The 19,626-nt window shown below is 40.4% G+C and overlaps 1 protein-coding gene across 2 annotated transcripts in view; it reads left to right on the plus strand.

The window, feature by feature from the left end:
* Positions 1 to 19,626, plus strand: part of ABCD3 (ATP binding cassette subfamily D member 3) — a 63,606-nt gene that overhangs the window by 16,867 nt on the left and 27,113 nt on the right. The window contains exons 2-10 of one of the 2 annotated variants that reach the window (XM_018559223.1): positions 1,241 to 1,249; positions 2,852 to 2,888; positions 4,294 to 4,392; positions 4,509 to 4,597; positions 13,244 to 13,313; positions 13,566 to 13,663; positions 16,546 to 16,669; positions 18,519 to 18,575; positions 18,680 to 18,822. In XM_018559223.1, coding sequence (XP_018414725.1) covers positions 1,241 to 1,249; positions 2,852 to 2,888; positions 4,294 to 4,392; positions 4,509 to 4,597; positions 13,244 to 13,313; positions 13,566 to 13,663; positions 16,546 to 16,669; positions 18,519 to 18,575; positions 18,680 to 18,822 — 726 coding nt within the window. The remainder of the gene's footprint in view (positions 1 to 1,240; positions 1,250 to 2,851; positions 2,889 to 4,293; positions 4,393 to 4,508; positions 4,598 to 13,243; positions 13,314 to 13,565; positions 13,664 to 16,545; positions 16,670 to 18,518; positions 18,576 to 18,679; positions 18,823 to 19,626) is intronic. The other variant, XM_018559222.1, reaches the window with a different exon arrangement.

A 19,626-nucleotide genomic window follows, 5' to 3' on the forward strand; every position in this document is an offset into this window, starting at 1 on the left:
CTCACCTCCCGATCTACTGAGCCGACCTGTGCCAGTCTCATTGTCACAGGTCGGCTAGAACTATGAGGTGAGTGAAAAGCACTCATCTCATAGTTCTCCTTTAAGGTAAGTGCTGACCTTAACATTGGGGGGAGGGAAAAACATTTTTGACTTTAATGTCACTTTAAAGCCAAGCTCCAACCAAAACCTTTTTTTGTTAATTTTGGATGTAATAGTGAAGGTTTAGAATGAGGGATGTTCATATACCAAGTACCGTACTCGGTACAAGTACAGATACTTTTTTGAGCTCCAAGACCAGACTAGAGAAAAATTCAAAAGTTAAAGGAGAACTATGGGGGTCAGTGTTTTTCCCCATAGTTCTCCTTAGGGTAACGGGAGGACACAAACTAGCGTCCTCCCGTTACCCTAAGCTCAGTATACCATTGGGGGTTTAATAAGGAGTTGCGCTAATATTGCGCAACATAAAAATTTTCAACTACCACCATTTTATTCTATAGGGTCTTGGCATTCAGAAAATATATAATGTTGGGGGGTTTTACGTCATTTTCAGGCCTAAAATGTGGAATATAACATGGGTGCAAAAATTGAAAAAAGGGCCTCAGTCATGAAGGGGTTAAGAGGCAGCTGTCATTTGTAAGGAGCACACGGAGCTCCTGGGATTTGTGAATCCGTTTTATGTATGATTTTTCTATTATAATATATATATTTGGTATTCACCGATACCATTTTTACAAGTACTGATACTTGTCCAAGTACTCACAGATACAAGTACGGATACATTTTTGTTTAAACAATACACACTAATGATTTCAGGACAGTGGTGGAGCGTCAGAGCCAAGTCCCAGCTGCAACTGCAGCAACCCTGGTAGTTCTCCTGAAAATGCCAAGTATCTGCACTGGTATCTGAACAACCCTAGTTAGAACCTATACACGTAGCAAATATAGTCTGTGTCCTCATTGTGGAGATTTTCCATTCTTTTGTAAGCTCCCCTGCAGCCCACTTAATGCATTCAGTGCTCCAATTGACTAAATCTAGTACATTTTTTCAGGAAATCACATCAGAATTGTGAATTGCTAGATGTGAGGCTTTGTTGCTTTTCCATATTTAGTGTGCAACTTCCTTACACTGACACTATTTTCGAGCCATGCCTGCACTGTCCTAGTCTAGTAATCTTTGAACTTTGTGTCTGTTGCTTTAGTAGGACAGAGGTTTTACAAGGCGTTGGATGACAGGTTATAGACTGCACGTGTTTAACAAGTACCTTGTGTGTCATAGCTGTGAACTTTAGCAGAAGTCCTGCAGGTATGCAAAGATATGATTTTAGTAGACCTTTTGTATTGGAGCGCTTCGAACCAAAATAGTACGGCCATTTAGCCATAGAATGCTACTCTGTCATCGGAAGGAGTGAACTCCGTCATGGGGCTTCTATCTCGCAATGGACCTATTGCAACCTGGTTATTGAGCTAAGATGAGCTGCTACCATGATTGCTGTTTTATAAGGAGCATTTTAAATACTATATGTACAATCCAGTAAATATATAGTACATATTGAATAAAACAAATCCCCTTATGTGTGGCTTATATCCCACTTTTAGCTACAATTTTAACATATGTCATCTCTACAGGCAGCAGAAGTCACATTTAATTTTCAGTCTCCACTTAGCAGTTCACATTGGAAAGTTTACATGACCACATTGAGGCTCAGATATCAAAATCAGACATTTTTGCGTCGGGTTACCCATGGTAATGACACAGTTGTCACTTGATTTTAACTTGACAATGAATTCCTTCTGTTTAATCACCAGAAGGGCCCCCTTTAAAGATCATACTGGGTCTTGGTAATATGCTGATGACTAAACCAAAATCAACCAACGTTTGTATTCTGGTTAGACATTTTTGTGTTTCCCTTTTTGTCATTGTAAAGTGATTTAGGACCAAATGTGTCCTTTATCATACTTTGTTTTGCTAATTATTATTATTATTATTATACAGTATTATATAGCACCAACAGTTTGCTAAGTGCTTTACAAAATAGGGGAGACAGTACAGTTACAATACAATGTCAGTACAATAGGGTTAGGAGGGCCCTGCTTGTGAGAGCTTACAATCTAGTAAAAGGGGCAAGTGATACAAAAGGTAATAATTGTTTAGATTGAGTTAGTGGAAGACGTAAAAGGACAGTTATGTTGAGCTGGTATAGGCTTCCCTGAAGAGATTTGTTTTTAAGGATTGCCTAAAAGTGGACAGAGTAGGAGATAAGCGGACAGATTGGGGTAGGGAGTTCCAGAGGATGGTAGACACTTTGGAGAAGTCCTGGAGGCAAGCATGGGAGGAAGTGACTAGACTGAGGGCCCATTCACACCACATCCAGATTACCACCAGACCAAATTATTTTCGGACCCAAAATGCATCCTAATATTTCTCTGCTATTTCTGGCCTCTGTTCCCACCACCGCAGTCCATTCCAGAACAGACCAGAAAAATACAGCTTGTCCTAATTTTGTTTTGGTCTGGAATTTCCCTGGAACGCATCACAACGTATGGAACGCACCTGTAAGACCATTTTTAAAGCTAAAAGCGGGAGAAACGCAATGCACTATGTTCCAGATCTTGTCATGATCTGGCCCAGAATATGGTGTGAACCCAGCCTTAGGGAGCAGGAGGTCTTGAGAGGAGAGGGGCGGTTTTGGTGATATGTTGAGATGAGGTAGGAGATGTAGTTGGGGGCAGAGTTGTGCACGGCTTTGTATGTTATTGTTAGTATTTTGAATTTTGTTCGTTGGCTAATTCGTTAGTTGGGTGAATGTTTGTTTATTTTAAGCTGACTTTTTTTTTTTTCCCCCCCAAACAGGAAGAAGAGTGGAAGGACACCAGCACAGAACAATGAGGTGATTGCACCTTTTGTCTTTGCTTACCTAATTGGTAAAACTCAATGTTAACCCTATTCTTAACATTAGTTTTGGCCAGCTTTTGCAATGGCACCCTTGGCGTGGTTGGGGGCATTGTTGTTGGTTGCCATGAATGAAGTCTTGATAACACAAGAAATGTATATTTAGTATATATTTGTATTACTCAAAACACCAAAAACACGTCACTTTCTCAGAAATGGTGTGCAAGTAGGCATCTCAGCAGCTGGATCCTGATGTGGGGTCAGCAGTGTGAAGTCTTTATTTGCGTAGCACTGCTGAGATGTCTACTTGCACAGTCCCAAAAATCGTTTATGGTGTTTTAAATTGTACAAGCAAATACTACATATCAACACCTTGTGTCATTGATACGCCCAAGCACACAACCCCACAGGCAACTCTGTGAAAGATAGTCAATACTTTTTTGTTCCTTTCCTTGATTATAGTTAACACGTACCTTTTCACTTTAGTGGCTTAAAGTCTATTTGTAGCCAAAACTTCTTTTCTTTTTTTTTGTATAGACTACGGAAAGGTTAACACCCCGTTTGAGAGATTTCCCCTCAGTTTCTGTTCTGGAGACTTTGTTTTACCAGACAGGAAGGGGAAATCTGGAACAGGGAAACAACACAAAACTATCTAACACCATATAAAGCTGACCGAATTTCAAGCCTTCCTCTACTTAGCTTTAAAATAAAAGCATTTTTACTTCTGTCTGCATTGCTATTAAGGAAACGTCCCCTCACTTCCTGTCTTGGAGACTGGTAGTGAGAGAATCCCTCCAGTGGAGCCTCTGTGGCAGTAAAACCTGACGAGTTGGATGTGCTTAAAGCCAGACTCCAGGTAGGGTTACCTTCACAGGTTTCAAACAGGGAAGAAGGTGTGTTCTGCTTGACACCTGTGAAGGTAATTCTGCCCAGTGTTGGGCTTTACCTTACGTCATCTACAATTATTGTGAATATAAAACTGCAGACGGAAGATTAAAATTTACTTCAAATGCAGAAAAACAAAGACGTCAAAAGTGAGCCCTAAGGGGAGAGCCTAAGATAGAAGATGAGAGCTTATGGTGTATAGAAAAGGAGACATAAGACACAAGTGCATATTTATCTTATAGGGTACGTGTCCTTTTTTTACATTTTGAAACCCAGATGTTTGTGAAGGCAAAATAACAGGCAGCAAGTAACATTATGATTTAGGATAACGTAATGATGAAAAGCAGAAATGTGTGGTTGTAGGGTTGCCTTTCATTTTGAAACGCCCTGGAAATTTGGCAGGCATATGTGACGTTCTTGTATGTTATGATAAATAGGTTCTCTTACCCTCTTGTTGTAAACAGTTAGTGAAAAGATAACCTGCGTGTTTCAACATTTCCAACTTTTTCTTTCCACAGAAAGAGGGGAAGAAAGAAAAGGCCGTGGTCGACAGAGTCTTCTTTGGAAGAATTGGCAGCATCTTAAAAATATTAGTCCCGAAAAAGATCAGTAAGGAGGTCAGTGCTTTGTGTCCATCTGTTAGCCCATGTACGGGAGTGATTCCATTCATCTGTATTATAGTGTATGCCATTACTATGTTTTGTGGTCTCTGACTAAATTGTTTGTGTTCTAGAGTGGATATCTGTTACTCATAGCTGTCATGCTGATAGCACGAACGTACTGTGATGTCTGGATGATACAGAATGGTACTTTCATTGAGAGGTATTCACAGTTTATTTTTCTACCAGCTTCTCCCATGAGGATGTACATTAGATAGGATGTACCTGTTGTTGGAATGGGAAGTACATTCATTCTCAGTACACTCTGCCATTTAGAATAAGATATGGAACTAAAAAGACTGCAAATATTTACCACTTAAACTGCAATTTATTCTAAAATAAAAACACCCACGTGGCAATTCAACGCAGATTTCCTGAGCTAAGAACAAACTGCTGGCGCGGTTTGCTTTTGTTTGCTCTTGTTAATATAACATATTATGTTTATGGGCTTGTTAAGCCTTTTAAGTTGCTAGGATACTTAAAAAGCACCTGAACTGTGGAAGACAGAGGACAAAGGATTAATCTTAATCCCCATGGTGTCACTGATGCTGAGCTTTTTCCCATTTACCATGCCTTCTTCTGCACTGTGTTTCTAGGTGGATGTGGTCATTCAGGTAGAGGCAGGGCTTTGCCCTCTCATATCCGAGCTGCCTCCTGATGAATGGTGGTCTGGTGACTAACGTTATAGTAACCAAGAAACAAAAGGGAAAGATTAATAAAGCACAGAAGATCCACAGAATAAATAAAACCGAAATATCTTTGCACTGCAGGCACCCCGGGTACAGTTTACTCCCCAGCAAGAACAGTGAGTGTCACAGCAATGACCTCACCAAATCTCACTCCAAATATTGGGACTAGCATAGCAGATGCAGTAGTGCCATAGATGATCTAACACTGTAGACATGCAGCTATGAGGCTTTCGGTACAGAGCTGCTAGTTTCAGGAGGAATTGAAGACAAAATTAGATTTTTTTTTAAGGTACTGCTTAGGCATTATTTAGTTGCTCCCTATAACATGGTAAATCTTCACTTTTTGAGTTCGGATCCACTTTATGAATTTCTACATGGCAAAATATTGTTGCACAGTATAAACACTTTTGGCACAATTGTAGAATACTTGAATATTAAAAGTAGCTCTGTAGACTGTTAATTTACACGAGGTACATTAGGTAGACATAATTAAAGGAGAACTATGGGGTCAGTGCTTTTCCCCATAGTTCTCCCAGGGTCACGGGAGGACACAAACTAGCGTCCTCCCGTGACCTAATGCTCAGTATACCGCGAGCAACAGCTCGCGGTATACTGAGACCGCCGCAGCCGGGACAGATCCTGACATTACTGTCGAGATCCACCCAGCTGCGTGAGTGACAGCTGGCCCTGCCTATCTAGAGTCAGAGCCAGCTGTACCCGCCCCCTCCCCTGTCCGTTCCGCCAGTCAGCGCTGGAGGATCGGAGAGGGGGGAATCCCTGCAGGGAGCCTTGAGTGACTGTCATGGCTCTCCGCAGGGGCAGGATAGAGAAGTTAGCGAAGGACGGTATGTGTTCGCTCACTTCCCAATCTATTGAGCCGACGTGTGACAGTTTAATTGGCACACGTCGGCTCGAACTATGAGGCTGAGTGATTTTCACTCACCTCATAGTTCTCCTTTAAGTCACCTGAGTTGTCATATTAGGTCCTTCAATTATGGTGCCACTTGGCCATTTAAATCGCAGGACAAAAATTTAATATATGCCACTTACCAGTCCTTTAGATGTGGTAGCTGCATGAGTGTGCTTTTATCACCTGGTGATTCTGCTTGTAAAACACTTTCAGTTCTAGGATGACAACGCTCACTCATCCTGTTGTATCGGGACACAAGAAAGGGGAGAGGACCACAGGACTTTACCCTTCATAGAGGGCAAAAGTGTAGCTGAAGAGAGTCTGCACAGGCAGAGAGCACAGGAAGTTATCAGATTGTGTCATCCTAATTGTTTTTTCTCACATTTTTACTGCTTCCACTTATTGAAATGTGTACCAGTTTTTACTTTTGACTATGCATGTCTACAGTCTTATTTTTATGATTAATTTTGGCAGATGCAATCTAGTTCTTTAGAAGGAACACTTTTCTAATATTTTACTATTCGAGAGCAATGTGTTTTTACATTGTTTTGCTTGTTTCTTCCTGTTCTATTTTTAAAAATATATAAGTTTTTTGTTTTCTATTCTTGTTTCAGTGGAATCATAAGCAGGAATAAAGCAGTTTTCAAGAAATACTTTTTCCAGTATATAGCTGCAATTCCCCTGGTAACTTTGTGGGAATTTGTTAGCCATAAAAGCATGACATGAACTACTGCTTGTTGATGAAATGATGCATGGCTTCTGTACACAGTGAACTGTTTGTAAATTATTTATTTATGTACAGTCGTATGAAAAAGTAAGTCCACCACATGGAAATTGTTGATTTTTATTTATTTTTTTTCAACATATTTGAACAGACGAACTTTAGATCTTTATTAAAGCAGTGCTTACAGATAAATTTGATGTTTGAATTAAAACACAAGGAACATATCCCTTTTTAATCAGTTATATAACAAAAATGTAAATGGATGTGAAGGTGTACCATGGAAAAGTGCACCCTTCCCTGTTACAAGAAGCCAAGAAAAGCACACCTTTTTTGATCACACCCCAAGCTATATCATTCTTTCACAAACTGACCTCAAACCCCCCACGATGGAATTGGGTCACTATTGAAAAAGCATAGAGAACACTATATAAAAGAATAAACTAGTAAGGTGTCAACAGAGATTATTTATTGCTTTTAATATAACTGCGTAACTTGTCCATGCTCGCAGAGAAATCCAGAATGCCCTGGAAGGTAGAGCGAAATGGAAGCAAAATATATTCCTGCAAAAGAAAATATACTATAAACACAGGGACAAGAGGGGAAAATATCTAGATGTTAAAAGAGACTAAGCTGCAAACCAAATCTATGGCATTAGAAACACACAGGGCAGATTTGTTCATGCCACCAAAAAAAACCTACCCAATGTCATCATTGTTCCTCTGCCCTGTAGAGCTCTTAGCAACCTGTGACGCTCTATCCGGCATCCCGCCCAGCTCAGTGAAGTCATTGGACAGGGAGCTGAGCGTAATGCTCTGGCTTGCGTCCGACCGAGCTCTTGGCAACCAGCAACGTTAGTCAGCTGGGCAGGACTGGACAGAGAGCAGCTGCCTAGGGATTGCCGCGACTACAGGTCCACCTTGCAGTTGCTTGTTACGCCATTGCTTAGGGCATTTAACTCTCTAACGAATTCCCAGTATTTCTCTTCCTCAAGCCCACCTCATTGTCCTACTGAAGGCCAACAAGGATATACAAGACTGCTAATTACAGGCCAATATTATTAAACGTCAACCTTAAATTTCTAGCTAGTGTGCTTTGGATCGTTATTGTGTTGAGAGATCCATTTCAACTTCAACTTTGAGACAATTGACCTAATACTGTTATCAAGCACACTTTGCTTTGGCTGAAGATGACTGCAAGCTTGCAATGCTCTGAAGCAGCAGAGTAACCCCAAATAATACCATTTGCGCAACCATGCTTCACAGTTGGTATGAGGTTCTTCCCCTAAAATGCTGTCTGTTTATGCCAATTCTACTGATACTGTGGCCAAACAACTCTGATTCATCAGTCCCCAGCACATTGTTCCAGAAGACCTGGTCTTTGCTTATATGTTCAAAGTCAAACTAGTCTTGCTGTAATGTTCTTTTTGAACAGCAGGTGCTTTCTCCTGCCACAGTTCCAATACAGGTTAAATCTCTTTTTGCTTGTAGATGCAATCACTTTCATACCAACTGTTGTAAAGTTACCTGCAGATTCCCCAATGTATTTTGGGGGTTCTGGGAGAATTCTTTTAGCATCAAAGACCCATCTAATGGGTCTGAATTTGCTGGACTGACCAGTCTTTATTTGCGGGCCTCAGCAAGCTCTTTCTATCTTGGCATTATGGCGCCACACTCATATCAATATCAAACAGAATACCAGGCCCTAGATGTGTGAGATATAAATAAGAAAGGTTACTCCTGCATAATCCTAAAAGAGGGTCTACTAATTGGTACCGAATCTGGAAGACCTGACCTATCTAATTGTGGTTGTGGTAAATGTAGGGGTGTGCTTATTTTTCCACTTGTCAAATCTGCTTTTTTGTTCATATAGATTATGAGAATGAACACATCATGTCAATTTTATCTGTCATTTGTTTAAGTATGTCAACTTTATCTATAAATGGTGATTGAATTAAGATTTAATGTTTGCCTGTTGACATACGTTATAAAAATCAACAGTTTCCATGGGGTGCACTTACTTTTTCACGTGACTGTGTATTGTAATAAGTGAAGCAGAGTGCCTTCTGCATAGGGCAGAGCTGAAGTTTTTTTATATCTTCAGGGATGGCCTCCTACTTAATTCTATTATTATGCTACACGATGTCCTTACTGTTGCCACTTGTTTTTAAATTAAAATCTTTGCACTTCTAGAAATTATTAATATTCTTGAGAAAATGCATAGGCCTATATAATACTTTTTTTTTAAATCATAGGTGAATAGTGAACATAGTTTACAGTACAATGTTGTATAGATAATACATAAAGTAATGCAGAATGAAGAACCACAGATTGCGTCAACTTGTTCCAACCAAAGCAATGTCAGCAAGGTGTACTAAGTATATTTAAAGGTGATAAGTCATAAATTAAGATAAGATAGAGTAACAATTACTGAGATAAGATACAGCTGGATTCTGTGCAACACTTTTAAGCAGCCCATATATACGTGGATGGGAGAATCTCTAGCTACACTACCCACTGCTGACAAAATACATGAACAGTGACTACAGGTGATTCACTGATTTTTTTTTTTTGGCCCAGCTCCTTTGTCAAAAGTCAGTTGAGTAATCAACTTTTGTTGGGTCAGCAGGGACACCCACTGTAAGAATTCCACTATGTGGCCAGTCTTAGTAAAGCAGACTTCTACCCTCTGGAAATGTCTTTATTACAGTCAACACCCTAGTGCTAAAAAAAATCAGATAGTAGAAGCCAGTCGAGGAAATACCTTTTTACTCGCATACAAACGAACAAAGCAATGTGTTCCTGCACTCGCAGACGTAACTGATTTTACTGGAAAAGTTTTTTTTTTTTCCAATAATAAATCCAGATGAAACAAATATACAGTACATTGGCAGCATAGTATTCCTTTAAAGTTTTGCCCAAGCACTTACAGTTGTTTGCAAACAGCTCCCTCCTATTCTCTCAGCTTGGCTTCCCTGAACTTCCTGTCCAGTACAAGAACACAAGGGACAGCACAGTCTCCAGTAGCTGTCCATATACTAGCTTGGAGAAGGGAGGAAGGAGTGTAGGGAGCAGGGGAGCGACTTGCCCTGCTGTGCCTGTATGTTTATGGAGACACCCATAGCTTACTAACACACACAAGGATGGATTCATAGGGTCCTGCAAGGGAAAGGAGCCACCCTAAAACAGGACATCAGGGCCAGTGCTCGGGAGACGAGCTGATTCTGCAGGAAGCTAGAAGTCTTAAACATTTTAAATAGCTTAAAAACATTTTGCCCTAATATCACTTTATAATTCCAGCAGTACTCCACTACATCAGAACCATTTTCTCATAGAGCACCATTAAACCAGGTTGTAAAGTCTCTTCATAGAGGTTATAGTTGTTGCAACAAACTTGTATCACTCAAGATCCTTCAGTATAATTATAATACCCTGTTTGTCAAGAGTCAACATTTCCATATTATATACCTTTTAAATATTGCATAGTTGTTGCAACAGAAAGTGCCATCAAAGAAGACCAGAGGAAACTGTTCTAAACAGTGTTTTTACAATACTCTGCAACTGGATGATGTGTTGATGGCCTGATATGAATGATGATAATGATAATAAATGATCACCAATGAATGATAAATGTAACATAGTTCTTACAACTTCTTAGAATAAATGGAGTTGTTCAAGAAAGGATAATATATAAAAAAAAACCCAACTCCTGTGGAATCAAAAGAGTATATTTGTAGCTTGAGGATACTGCAAACGCAAAGTCCAACAAAATTATAAGAATGTGGTTCACATGGAGCGTAGTGCTCTCCTGTGTAGATAAAGTAGGAAACCGAGAAACTCTGATGGCAACAAGAGTTGTATTGTAACTGGAAATGGTGCCCAGTGGGACAAGTTGAATTATATAGTTTAAAAACATTGGCATATCCTCCAATTGGTCTTGATGATGTCACAAATAGGAAAGCAAAACAAATGGCAAACGCACTCATCAATTCGTCACCAGCTTTACAGCAAGGTGCACATGGAAGGGCTTTATACAGTACAACAGAAAAAAAGTTTGCCAGCACACTCACCAGCCAGCATGCAAAAAAAAACTTGTCTCACCGCTAAGGTTAAAAACAGAGGTTTAGATACATGTCTTCTGCAGAAAACCTGCACCCAATTTTATCTTTTGCCACATGTGCTCCAAGATGGAGACTCTCATAGTTTAGAGTTAGGACTGCACTATATAGAGGTGCCTTGACGAGGCGGTGCGGCTTTCACATATTCTGCAAAATACGTGTACATCTTACATTTGTAACCTACTGTATATGCCTGGTAAAGGGAATAGGAGTGACCAGAGGTGATTGATAATTATACAAATTGCTGACACTTGTAACTGTAGAAAGATATCCAGCATGCATTAAAGAGAAGAATGCCATCATGTAAAAAATACCTGTATAATGGGTGCATTGTGGAAGTTCATAATCCGAGCACTTATGGGGCTGGTAAAATCTTTCCTTAAAAGAGAACTATGGGGTAACCTTTTTATCCCATAGTTCTCTTTTAGGGTCAGGGGAGGACATATACTAACCTCCTCCTGTGACCCAAAGCTCAGTATATAGTGGGCTAATGCCCGCTATGTACTTCGAGCGCCACAGCCAGGACGGATCCCGACAATACTGTCGATCCACCCAGATGGCTGATTGACAGCGGGCTCTGCCTATCTAGAGGCAGAGCCAGCTGTGCCCGCTACCTCCCCCGTCCGTTCCTCCAGTCAGCGCTGGAGGATCGGAGAGGGGAGAATCCCTGCGAGAAACCGTGACTGACGGTCACCGTTCTATGCAGGGAGATGATCGGGCAGGGAGCGAGCAACAGTATATGTTCCTTCAATCCCCGTTCTATGCAGTTGACGTGTGACAGTTTCAATGTCACATGTCGGCTCTAACTATGAGGATGAGTGTAAATCACTCACCTCATAGTTATCCTTTAATACTATACAAATCGGAGACATTAGCGCCATTGTTTTGTAGGAAACACTATTTAGAACAATTTCATCTGGTCTATTTTGATGGTACTTTCTGTTGCAGTAACTGTGTAATATATGAATAATCCTCAGCTCTTTTTGTGATGAGGAGTTTACTTTTCTGGAAACAATGGTAGCTTCTATGGAGAGTCTTTGCAGAGTGCCCTCACAACCTGGTTTAGTTGTGCTCTAGGGAAAAGTGGTCCTGATATGGTGGAGTATTCCTGGAACTTTAAAAGACAAATTTGCCTTATTTTACATTTGTGTCTTGATGCAATCACCTAGTGTTGTTTTTTTTAATGTTTTTTTTGTTTTTTTTTGAAGTAGCTATTTTAGACAAATTACCTCTGAGTGCAGACACACATTTGTTTCTTTTTCTATGTGACGATTTCTTGTATTTGAGTGTGCTCAGCACCATGTATAATCGGGTCTAGAAACGAGAGAACCATTCCCTCTCTTAGGATTTAAATGATCAGACGCATGTTGCAGGGTACAATTTATTTTATGTTTTAAAATACTTACCATTGCTTTGTAGTACTTTAGATTTCAAACCCCTTCTGTGCCAGTCACATGAACATTACCAAGGCATTTAGTCATGTGATCTCTGCTAAAAGGGCTTTAGAGACAGCTGTTCATGCTAGCCAATCAATGGAAAAGACCACATGACCATGGCTCAACAATGGTCACATGACTGGTGCCAGAAAAATCAGAGGACAGAGGGGAAACATTTTAAAACCACAATTTCCTTCTTTGTTTGCTAAGGATGATGATTATAGCAACCAAAACTTTTCCAGGCTGAATAGCTGTCATTTAAAGTGACTGACTTTTTTAATTCTCTGAGCCACAGGCATTCCTACAAAGTAAACCAATCTCTATAGTTTGAACTCCATGGACTTGTGTCTTTTTTCAACCTGACTAACCTATGTAATGATATTTAACCCTCGCACCACCCTCGGCACTGATTTCTGCCTTCTTCATGATATGTGCTGTCTGAAAGACCTTCAGCACCTGGTACACTTCTGGGTGGGTTCACTTCTCTGATCTCTACATCTCTACTGTGTCCTGTGGTGACGTAGGGGTCAGAGTGAGCACACAGAAGGGTGCTAAGCATCGAATATTCCTGGCAATGTGAGATACATAACATTTTATAACCAGGATATGTTACGAAAACAGTGGAAGTCATTGGCAGAAGGGTTAGAAACTATCCCTTTTCTTTGCAAGGACGCCTTTGAGGTTTAAAAGTGACAGTCACTTTAATTTACACCGACATTTACTTATCTGTGTTCCACAAATCAAGGTGTACCTTCATTGTCAGCACCAACTGTAGCGTATCAACATGTTAAATACTTAATACTTTGTTGCCTAGTCTCTCCTTTTGTAAATAAGAATTCTGGCATGTTTTCTTACAGAGGCATGCTTTTTAAATACTCTATTAAATGTTTTTTTACATGTATGCTATTAACACTGTGTGCATGTGATGGTTTGCAGTGCTATCATTGGTCGCAGCAAAAAAGATTTTAGGAAGTACCTAATCAACTTTATCACCGCCATGCCTGCCGTAAGTTTGGGTTTTTTTTTATCTTCCCCAAAGTATTTTTTTTTTTTAAGGCAAATGAAGTGTTAAAATAATGAAGGCTTATAAATTTGGTACCATTTTGCTCCTGGTTCTGACTGTATTAATGATAGTCACATGTTTTGCTTATGTTTTTTTTTGCATGAGGCTGTCTTGCTGATTGTGGGGGGTGGTTTTATTTTTCTTCATGGCAAGCACCTTTTTAACCATTTTAACATTATATTTCTGGATTTACAGATCTCATTAGTAAATAACTTTTTGAAATTTGGCCTCAATGAACTGAAGTTATGTTTTCGGGAAAGACTAACTAAGCACCTTTATGATGAATATCTGAAGTGAGTACTGTTTTAAAAAAATTTTTTATTAGATTTTCTCATGGCAGGCTACATTGTTGGCTTTTTTTTCTTTCACAAAGGTTTTATTTGGTTTTTATAATTTTTGTTTTCACATAAAGGTTACAAAAATAAGAGAACAGAAATAGGGCGTGCAAGCCCCGCAACAAGGAACACAAATTGAAAGTATACAGTCATAACATTGTGCAGAGCCCTGCAGACTGTAAAACAAATCAACGGAACAAGTGTTAAAGATCATTATAGGTGTGAGGTGGACGGTCCCCTACACCGAGACTGTTGGCTTTTTTTTAAGGGACCATAATCATTAGCATAATACTTGTTGTTTGCATGACATCCATGGAGCTTTCAACACACCACTGACATACAGGACTAGTAGGCTTTGGTACAATCTTCTAGTCAGGCCATTTGAGAGAGTTCCTCCTGCAGTGCAGTAGTTTTCCCAGCAGGGAGGTCATACAGGGTGAAGCAAGTTAGACAGTATCACAGAATTTGCATTTAATTCACTGGAGGGTAAATTTCATCTAGTAAACAAGAAAGTGTAAGTGGATTTCTATGGGAATCAGAAATGCATGTCAAGCTTCAGGTTTCAGTGCAGTTTTCCTTTTAGTCACCAGCTGAAGACTCTTCATAACCAGACACTTCTAGGAGTGCCAGTATCCTGGTCTGCTGCTGCACTCATTGGTTTATCCTGCCTACCCCTATGCCAACACAGAACACATAAGTAACATAGAGGAGGACTGGAGGAACTACTAAGCACAACAGGGGAGCAGGAAGTTACTTCTGGATGTTTCCATTTCTCTGCCATCTTTGGCTGAGGAGTTCTCTTAAATACAGTTGTGCTCAGCAAGAAGGGAGGTAAATATATACAGTAGACACCCAGTTATCCAGCACCCATGGGGATCAGTAGGTGTCGGTAAACTGTAGTTTCTGGTTCCTTGAGAGTTAAGCGTAACTCTCAAGCAACCACCCCTTCATCCAAATTCACCTGCCAGCTAACTTCCGCAGCCGACAGGTGAATGGCTTTCAATAGCCAGCCTGCTATTAGCTATTTAAAATTGCAATAGCAGGCTGGCTGTTGAAGCCCTGCCCACTGAGCTTAGGGGCAGACCTGAAAGAGAAAGTTCTCTCCTCAGATCTGCTCCTCTGCTCACTGGGCAGGTGCAATAGCCAGCCTGCTATTAGCTATTGCAATTTGAAATAAATAATAGCAGGCTGTCGAAACCCTGCCCACCAAGCAGAAGAGCAGACCTGAGCGAGAATCTTCTCTCTCAGGTCTATTCTCAGGTTTCTAACGCACCCCCCGTCCATGACCATTCCTGAACAGCCAGACGGGAGCCCTATAGGAGCGGGAGGGCGTCTTAAGACGTCCTGCCCCTCCACCCGGCTCGTGTACGGCACTCAGCGCGCACACGAGTGGAGAAACTGTCAGAAATGTAAACACCCAGCAATGGCTGTTTACATTCAAGCGTCAGGACGTCTCTAGAGATGCCCGACCGCTTGTAGTAGGTGCGGGTGTGCGCCCCCTGTACCGCCGTTGTCGCTCCCTTCTTCTGTATATTACATCACTTCTGCATTCAGTGTCACTCTGGCAACAGATGCCGGTGAGAAACTGCTGAAGCAGATCTCTGCTTCATCAGCTTCTCTGGGAGTCCCTAGGTAACAGGTGTTTTAGAGACCCCTGATGTCTCCATAAAGAGGACCTGTTATGTGAATTGGCTATCACATAGGGATTTCTTAGTCCCCCATGTGATAGCAATAAAGTTAAGTGTACATAAAAAAATAAAGAAGCGTAAAAAAAAAGTAAAATAACGCAAACATTTTTTTAAAGTCCCCTACCCCCCGCCCACATACACACTCAAACATGCGGCGGGTGTGCCTATGTGCGAAAATGAGGATTCCACCTATTGTGCCGCACATGTTGCATATCGCCGCGAACGTCTGAGTGAGAGCAATACTTTTAGGGCCATTAATCACCGATAACACCAAACTGATGAACGGTAAGAGCTTTTAAAGAGTCGCCTATGGCCAATTTTGGGTGTGGTAAATTTTTCCGATTTTGTGGGTGCACGCACTTTTAAGGCTTAACATGTTTGGTGTCTATTTACATGACGTGACCCTGTCTTTTATATTTTACCAAAAAATTGGGGTGATAATAAATGTTTTGAACCATTTTATAGGGAAACCGTTTTTTCCCCCCAACATTTAGGGTACTTTGTTTTGTAATATAGTAAAAAATAAAAACCGCAGTGGTGATTAAATATCACCAAACGAAAGCTCTATCTGTCCCCCAAAAATGGTATAAAATTCATTTCAGTACAGCGTTGCATGACGGAATAAATGTCAGTCAAAGTACCGCAGCGATGAATACTGAAAAATGTCCTGGACAGTAAGGGGGTGCAAACACCCCGGTCATCAAGTGGCTTTTTTTTGCTGGTTGCTTGAATGTCGGATAATGGGGAGTTTACTGTACTTTCTTCTTTACTGTGAAACCTTTTATATAGTCACCGTATAGTAATCTGTGATGTAACAAATTACCTGTGTGAGAAACTTTAGAAGATCGCTGAATACAAATTGAAATTGGCTTCAAGTGACTTTACTTGATGTAAAGCTAAATAGGTTCTACTTTGCGGTCTCCAAAAGAATGCAATGCAGGCCTCGAAGATTGTAGGCTTCTACCAGAGGCTTCTTGCAATGTTATGTTGCTGCATCATGGGCTCACTTGTCTTATTAATACACTTTTCATTTAAGGTTTAATTTTGTTTTCTTGATTGTAGAAAAGGACATTTTGGGGTATTGTAATTTGACTTGTATGAAGTTCCTCCTGGCTGTACAGGTGTGTTATCTGTCACAATGTTTTGTTTTAGATCCTTTACTTATTACAAGATGGGAAACCTGGACAACCGCATAGCAAATGCCGACCAGCTGCTTACACAAGATGTTGAAAAGTTTTGCAACAGTGTTGTGGACTTGTATTCCAATCTGAGCAAGGTGGCTTTATCCTTTGGCTTTCACTTGAGATAATTATGTTTAGAACCAGTTACTTGTTTGTTCAATAGTTTAGTGTGGTTTATACCAAAATAAAAATGTGTTCTTCTTATCATGCTTTGATGCTGGTAGCGGACTGCTAATTTTAAGTGCTCTCCAAAGTGTGGGAACCTTGTGTTATAACTAGCTATGGTGAAACGGGGTAACATTCGATAACTTTAGGAGTTGGTCAATGTTTAGGTAACTAGAAATCTGGACATCAAAGCAGGCATGCGTGTGCCTGTTATAGAGCTTGCTACCTTTTAATGCTCAAATGTTTGCATTAAAGTAAAGTGGAAAAACAATTGCTAGGAGTTGGGGATTAGGGATTTTTGGCAAAATATACATGCACAGTCTCTTCTGTCAAACTTCTAAGCAATTTTTTTTTCTGCATGCTCTGTACGGCACATGCACCATGCAGTGTACACTCTCTGCTCATTCTCGAAGATGTTGAGAATGGGCCTGATGATGGGGAGGATGCATCCCCTATGTGCATGATTTGCATCAGTGGCCACCTAATGGCTGAAGAGGGTGGCAGGGGACCTATTGGGGGTCAAAAGATGCATCTTACAAATGCTGGAGCAGGGCACACTTGTAAAGTAAAGGCTGTGACACACTGCATGCAAAGCAGAGTGGAGCGGTGGTGCGCTGCCTTCGTGTGCAGTGTCATGTATTTTTGACTTCGGCATGTCATCTTGCGTGAGCTCGCACGTATAAACCTTCAGCCAATCCGCTCGCACGTATAAACCCGCACGTCAGGATGCAAAGTCCATTCGGTTGTTACACGTGAGCCGATTGGCTAAAGATGCAGTCATTCATCTGGCCGTGCTCAGCTCACACACTGCATGCGAACATTCGTGCCTGACGGCTTTGCTTTGCTCTGCACAGCTTCGCATGCAGTGTGTCACGGGTTTCAAGTGTGCCATAATGTGCAAGTATGCTGTGCACACTGCGTTTTACTTCCGCTTTAAAGTATAACAAAACTATCACTATAAATATACATTTATACTTGCCCAGCAGTAAAAAGATAGCACACTATATGCTATCTATATTGAAGAGAAGTCCTGTTCCCAGCAATACTGTTTGCAACCTCCCGGTATCCTGCCCTACTGTGCTCTGAGACTAAACATTTGTTCCTGGGAGACGACTTGCTTGTTTAACTCAGTACAGAGCAGGTCTACTGTCTTTAAACGACTCCCTCTATTGGTGACCTTAAACAGCTGCAGCAAGGATGTGTTCACACACATGACCAGGCTGTACTGCTGGAAACAGGATTGATATGAATTGGGGATGAACCGATATATCGGCCGCCAATACATATCGGCCGAAAATGGCACTTTTGGCTAAATGGCTAAAGTGCCATTTTCCTGCTTTCTTGAGTCCTTCCCAATTTCTATGTGGAACAGGAAATTATACAGCCATTTGTGCATCGACCTCCTCTGTTTATGTATATACAGTCGTTTCTAAAATTCTAGGTCTATGATGGCCAACAGATTATTAAAGGTAGTTTTGGAACAAATTTTAGGTGTGAACTTCTCATTTCCCTCTTGTGGTCAAATGTAATATTTATTCCTAACTTATTGCCTAAACATCAATTTTAAAGTGAGCATTTGTTTCCATAGTCTTCCACTGAAGGCAGGTGTGTGTGTAATGTACCTTTTTTTTAAAATCATAATTTTTCAGTCATCAATCATTTTGTTTTATTTTTATATATTTTTGTGTTTTTTTTCATTTTAAATATAAATCTTTATATAATTTGTCTTTTATTACAGTGTATACAATTATTCAGTTTTGTTTTTTTTCTATATTACAGCCATTTTTGGACATCGTCCTGTATATTTTCAAGCTGACAAGTGCAATTGGAGCTCAGGTATTGTGACTCAGGCTTGGACTGCCATACGTATGTTTCTATCTTGCAATTACTGTCATGAAGATGATAATATAATAACCGTTAGTGGTACTTTGCTCCGACAGGGTCCAGCTAGCATGATGGCTTATCTGCTGGTCTCAGGACTTTTTCTTACACGCCTCAGGCGGCCGATAGGTAAAATGACTATTGCTGAGCAGAGATATGAAGGTGAATACAGATATGTCAACTCACGGCTCATTACCAACAGGTAATCCAATCCTAGCAATGTTGTGTACGTAGTATGTTTAATAGGCTCACAGTCTTCTCTCAAGTGCTACATTTTTAACAATATTTCATATACTTTGTTGTATATTTGCATTTCACCAAGATTCATAGGTTTAGACTTTTATATATTTTGTTCATTGCTTCTGTGCTTTTGGGATCAGTGTGTTTTGACCTTTATTTTTAATTATGCTTACTATCACCCCCCATGCAAAAGTCTGTTGCACAGTTAGCAGGTTGCACATAAAGACCAGTGCTTCCTATCTCTACAGCTCATGAATCGTTAAAACTCACACTCCCTGCTGATAGCAGAGCTGTAGTAGTGAGTCAACTGAGACCTCTGTTCAGGTACTGGGGGTCATTTACAATAAAAAAAAAAGACACACATCAAAAACAAACTCTTACTGCTTCATTAAACTGTATTGTCCATGAACAACCTCAAGTCCCTTTTCTTTTACTCTTCCCTCCTCCTTTTTTCCCCTTCTTTTTTTTCCCCCCATTACTTTTCCATTTCCATTGTTTTCTTTAGTTCCCCAACTTTGGAGACTTTAGTTCATCTTTAGTGTGTGTTTGTTTTTGTGTGTGTATACACACACATTGTGGAAGATGAACTAAAGTCTCCATAGTTTGGGAACTAAAGGAAACAAGCTTCGTTGTCACGTCTGATTCTCTCCCGCGGCTCTTCAAGTTCCCCCTTACGTGACCATTCCCACCGGCCCTGGGAATGGTCACAACTAGGTCTTATTTTCGGGGTAGGTCTTATATTTTAGCAATTCCCAAAAATAGTACT

Source organism: Nanorana parkeri, unplaced genomic scaffold (genome assembly GCF_000935625.1).
Source record: "Nanorana parkeri isolate BGI_ZX_2015 unplaced genomic scaffold, ASM93562v1 scaffold382, whole genome shotgun sequence".
Classification (NCBI taxonomy): domain Eukaryota; kingdom Metazoa; phylum Chordata; class Amphibia; order Anura; family Dicroglossidae; genus Nanorana; species Nanorana parkeri.